Source organism: Miscanthus floridulus, chromosome 2 (assembly GCF_019320115.1).
Source record: "Miscanthus floridulus cultivar M001 chromosome 2, ASM1932011v1, whole genome shotgun sequence".
Classification (NCBI taxonomy): Eukaryota; Viridiplantae; Streptophyta; class Magnoliopsida; order Poales; family Poaceae; genus Miscanthus; species Miscanthus floridulus.
In genome coordinates this window covers 17,257,168-17,263,002 of record NC_089581.1, presented here as the reverse complement: position 1 = coordinate 17,263,002, position 5,835 = coordinate 17,257,168, and the positions used below count along the sequence as shown (strand labels likewise).

The window sequence follows — 5,835 nt, the reverse complement described above, 5'->3', positions numbered from 1 at the left end:
ATGCACCAGCAGCTCGGGTGACGCTCGAGCTGGTGCTTAACGACCCAAGTGCCCGACCACCTGACACAACTCAACTCGTTTCACCTGATCGTAACTATGGTCAGCTCTTTCATCTGATTGCAACTAATCTACTATGATTGCCTCGTCTGCAGTGCTGTCAACGCCACTGGCTCACTGGCCCTCTTCCCTGGTCGGTAACGAGATAAACCAAACATAAATCACTCCCTACTTTCCTCTGTAGCTGTATGCATAGACAGCACATGTTTAAATCTATAGGTCGTGTTCGCTTCGTCGAAATTTGTTTAAATCTACAGGCCCTGTTCGTTTCGCTGAAATTTGACTTATCCTGTGATAGACTGCTCAAGCAGTGCAGTAGAACAAATGTATATATACCAGGTAAAAAATATGTAAAGCGTTACAGTGATCAAAGGAGTCACATCCTGTTTCCATATGGTTCCCAGCAGAAAATTTCATACCAGACCCATTGAGAACTACATGGTAAAACTGATCCCAGGTTCCCAGTTGTTCACTGCTAACCTTAAAAAAATTGCAGATTCTAATTGTACAAAAGAATATGATTTCTCAAAGAAAAAGGACTAGGGTTACTGCAAGCCCAACGAATCTAACCTTGTCCATCCAACCCCATACACCAAATATTTGGCCTACTCTTCTTTTCCCTCGGTTGCTATCCTAACATATTTCAAACCTAAAAAAAACATCTGTCTCCCACTCATGGAACAATTCTCGACTGAAAACAAGTTTTACAGCTTAACTCATGAAATCAAATGCAGCTCACTTCTTAGAAGGGGTAGCAGTTGCTTTATTTGTGCATGCTTGAGGGTCATTTGCCATCCTGGATGAAGCAGCACCATCTATGGCAATGTTCCCCAACTCTAAAGCCATTAGCGTCTCTTTCTTCGTTCTCCTTCTTTTGCTTCTCTGAAACACCATCACCTGAACTCTGTGCTGAGTCTGGCAGTGTTTTAGGTTGCTGTCGGAGGGGACCAACATCAAGCCATGGATGCTGAAGCAACTGAGCAGCGGTAGGGCGCTTCTCAGGAACAAAATCAAGTATTGGAACAAGAAAATCCGCCATCCCAATAGCATTTACTTCAGTGAACCCGTACTTCTCCATCAGCACCTTGTTGAGAGGCCAGAACCGCAAGCGTCGGATGTGCCTCAAATCCCCATACCGATTGAAGAAGTCACGTGAATACCGACCACCCAACGCAATCTGGGAAACATTATTTGTATGCCAAAATTAAGAACAATATGGACTTTTGCTTAAGAACTATGGCAAGTTAAAATTGAAACCTTGCTAACCTTTCGAGGCATCATTCCTAGCAGTTCCATCATCAGCGCAAGGTGATCCTGTATTATGAAGAATTTCTCAGAATATAACTCCATCTTGGGAAGGGAGCAAGTCATATCATTTTCCCAAAAAAAGAAATTGCAAAGCTGCAGTCTAGAGACACATACTTGGCACATGCAAAAATACTATTAAAATGAAGAAACCTTGATGTAGAAATTTTACATAGTTCAAGGACTAATTTGTAGAGTAATCAGCAGTTGATCCCCAACAAAATGCAGAGGCCAATCAACTAGAAAACCCAAATGATAAATACTTCAAACTTGCTCGATCCACGCAAATAAAATTTTCCATGTGGTTCAAGACCATGTGCCATGTGCAAGTCAAAAATGATTTACTATCAACATCGTTTCTTGTTACCAGGATACAGAAAATATCAAACAAAAACTCATTCTGCCCAGTCAGGGTGCAGCAAGCCATGAGCCAAAAGGGAGCAACAAGGCATAACAACGTTGGCAGAAGTTGAAAAAAAAACGGTTTCTAGCTCTACCACTTAGCCTTCGTGTTCTTCTTCTGTAATCTATTTTTTAGAAATCAACTTGCTTCTCTTACAACAAAGCAATTTAGATATGGAAATGACACTTCCTCAACATCAGCAGTTCAAACTGTAGAAAAATATTATGTAAAAGTGGGTAATAACTTATGTGGTTGTGCGTGCCATCCCAATATTGACAAACTAGATAGTTACTGTACTTTTCAGTTTTTTTTTTAAAAGGACCTCCATTCTATTTTATTTGGCATTTTAGATTTGTGAACACATGGTATGGAAAAGTAAAGATCAACCACTAAAGTTGTATCCTTCTCTAACTGGCTAAGCTCATTGTCTCCTATTGTCACCAACTAGCAAAGCAAAGTACCTTTGCATTGGGTAGTTCACAGATGTTCAGTGTCAGTGACGTGAAGTTAAAAAAAAACGTGTCATTACACATATGACCAAGGATATGTACATGAAAGATGTATGCAAAAAAAACATGGCAAATGCAGGGACAAAATTGAAAACATCATGGATTTACTACTAACGAAAAAAAAAGAAATAGAACCAGCTGATTTCGTAGTTAAAGACAAGACGAGATGCACACTGCATTTATTTCAAGATTCATGTCTGATTATCATAGTTTAAACAGGTTCATGTTCCTTTTTGGTTTGTTATTCTTAGCTGGGTAAGGATGAGGATCCTACCAAACCAAAAGAGAGTTAGCTGAAACCAAAGCAAAGTTGTATAATAATAAAACGAGTTCTTCAGAACAGACTTAGTCACTTCTAGTTCAATGACTGGTTATGAGATTTCAGAATAACTACACATAAAATAATTAGATTAGAGGGCAAATTACATTGTGTTCATTGCAAGTCAGTATGGAAGGCTTTTTTTGGGTTATCAAGACCACCTTTTGTTCAGGGTACACTTGCAATCGGGTGATTCTCTTTCTTTTTTTCTTGGATATATGATTCCATGAAAAGTACAATAGATGAAATCAGGACAATGAGAAAAAATAGACATACCTCATCTCTGTCAAAATTATCGCCACTATGTGGATCAAATAGCACATCCCCAGTGGCAAGCTCAAAGCAAATGCATGCAAAGGACCACAGGTCAGCAGATGTAGAATACTTGGAACCAAGTATAACCTCAGGACATCTGTACTGCCTTGTTTGAATGTCGCTTGTGAACTGCTTGTATGTCCAACATGCATTTCCAAAGTCCACCAGCTTGCATTTTAGATCAGCCTCCATTGCCATCTTCTTCTTGGCCCCTTTGCTACCCCGTCTATCTCGTGTTGCCTTCTTCTTAGCTCCATCCTGGCTAGGGCTACCCTCATTTGTTGTACCCAGATCTCCTCGGTCATCTGACCCATCTGTGTCAGCAGATGCCACAGCAGTACTTCCTTCTGAAGTTGCAGCAGCTGCACGTTTGGCTTTCTTCCGGATCTTCTTCTTCTGGTTCTTGGTGAGGCCACCATTTCCTGATTGTGCAGGAACCTTTGGAGGTGGCTCGTCTGTCCTCGCTGAAGGCAGAACCAGGGGTAAACCTGATTTCCGAGGGTCCTTCGAGGGGTCAATGGTAGACACAAGCAATATATTCTCCGGCTTAAGGTCAGTGTGAATAATAGAAAGTGTGCGGTGGAGGTAGTCAAGGCCAATGAGCACATGGCGGCATATCTCCTTAACCATTGGAAGGGGAATTCCTCGATAGTCCGTGTACTTTATCAGGGTCAACAGGTTATCACCGAGAAACTCAAAAACCATGCACACATGGTTACCGTTAGGACCCGAGTGCTTGAAGTGGTCAAGAAGCTTAACAACACATTTTGAGTCGTCAGGGTCACCATCAGCAATCTGCTTCAAGATCTTGATCTCATCCATGGCTGCTTCTGTGTAGTGTTGAGCGCTCTTCTGCACCTTCAGCGCCACATATCTCTGTACAGTGCATCAACAAATCCAGAAACGTTAAGACAGATGCTCCCTGAATCTCTAGATAGCAGGGGATAAAGAAATCGGAATTTTCGTGAATAATGGGAATCCCGAATGGAATAGTAGTTATCATTTTATCCGCAACGAATCTATGCATTAGTATCCTCTCAGGGAAAGTAACGAACAGTTGGTGGGCAGAGGCAAACAGCAGCAGCAAACTGGATAAACCGCATCCAGATCGACAACACGAATCATTGGAATTGGACACGAAGAGATCTCGAGAAAAGGGTTAGGGCACGCACGGAGTGGGCTGTGTCCCAGGCAAGCCAGACGGTGGAGAAGTGGCCCCATCCGAGCTTGGACTGCACAACGTAGGTGCCCTGCTTGAAGGAGTCTCCGACGAGGACGGCGTGGTATCCGCCACGGCGGTAGTCCTCGGTGCCCTCGTCCTCCGACGTGTAGTCGCTGCTCTCGACCTCCTCATCCTCCGCCTCGCCCCTCCCCCTGTGCCCCGCATCCGCCTCCATCGCCGCCGCCCCCTCCTCGCCCTCCATCCGCCGCCTCGACAACGACCCCGCCGCTTCCGCCTCCGCCATAGCGCGGGTGGCCCGGATCTGCGCGGTGGCGCGCGGGAGCTAGGGTTTTGGGCTGCCTTTTCTAGTGGCGGTGGTGCTCGGCTCGTCTGTCTGGCGCTCCCGCTGCGCTTCCTTCCTCTTTGCCTCCTCTGTTCCCCGAGGAGCACCCCTTTAATTATGGTTATTTTTTATCCTACAATTGCAATTCTTCAACTTTGAAGATTTATCGTTACAATTCGCTTGTTCCCAAACTTGCATTATAATTTTTCTTTTACACGATCCTTGCTATTGTCTACGTCTTCCGAATACCCAGGCCCACTGTGCCGTAGAGGTGCACGCATCTTCCCTATGCACCAAAACATCCTGTTGTTTCTCTCTCCCTCCACTGATTAACGTGAGGGCCCACACGTCAGCTTCTCCTTCTCCCTCATCTGTTTCTAGACTCTACGAGAAGCGGCCATGGACGAAGCAGAAGCGGCCATGGATGAAGCACGGGCAGACGCCGATCTCGGGCTATGGACCACGAGAAGATGAGCAACGAAGTTTTTTTTTTCGAGAACACGTCCGTCGACGCAGCCTGAAGTCGTGAACCCTGGCCTACCCAGTTCGTTTCGTTGAAAGTTAGCTTATCAGTCTGTTCATTCGTTGGAATTCAAACTTATTAGTTATTCAATAATGTTTTTTCTCTCACAACAAATCAGTATTACTCGGGCTTATCAGCTTAGAAATTAACCAACGAACAGGCTGTATCGTTGATGTTTATGCTGAAATGTTGAGAGGAAAATACTGTTCGTTCGCTGAGAAGTACTGCTAAACATCTTGTTTGCTGGGTTTATAAATCGTATTTTTTCAACCAACGAATAATATTTTTCTCTTGCAACAAATTAGGCGGCAGCTAGCGAAAGTAGTAGAACAAGAGAGTGATCGGAGATTTTTGCAGTCGTTGATTTCAAGATAGAGGAGCTTGGTTTGTCGCTGTTGCTTTGCGGCTTTGCCTCGTCCACGTTCTCCGGCTGCCAGATCTATCGATCCGTGCTTCTGCTCTAGTGCTATGTGAAGTCTCTGAAGCAAAATATATGCACTTGGAACTGGCGGAACTCCATGCCCGCAACATGAATCGAGAGACAGTCCGCTTCGAGATAGCTGAATTGGGCCTGGTAATCAGGCACCGTCAGCGTCCAAAAGAAATCGAACCAAAGAGTCCATCAGTTTCATATTCAAAATGTCCCTGAGAATAAAGCCATAAAGACTAACCAGAAACCGGCGGCGAGCTAAGCATCGCCGAACCTATCACAAACATTTCGAGCCACACTAAGGGCACTGTCACAGTGCCACTGCCAGCAATACTTGGTAAGCGCAAGCAGCATCAACTAGAACAAACTTAGTAGTTGGTACTAATCTCTAATGAATTACAGTACAATATTACTATTACATTACCGCTGCATGCTACACCTGGAGGCTGACTACTAGCATCCAAAGACT

General features: G+C 44.2%; 1 protein-coding gene across 1 annotated transcript; it reads right to left on the bottom strand.

Annotated features, from left to right (window-relative positions):
* Nucleotides 1-402: 402 nt before the first annotated feature.
* Nucleotides 403-4,641, bottom strand: LOC136538054 (uncharacterized). Its single transcript, XM_066530043.1, is given in 5 exon segments — nucleotides 403-903; nucleotides 905-1,234; nucleotides 1,324-1,371; nucleotides 2,870-3,784; nucleotides 4,081-4,641. Coding segments are annotated over 5 exon segments (1,698 nt in total). The 5' UTR covers nucleotides 4,375-4,641; the 3' UTR covers nucleotides 403-792.
* Between the last annotated feature and the right edge of the window lie 1,194 nt (nucleotides 4,642-5,835).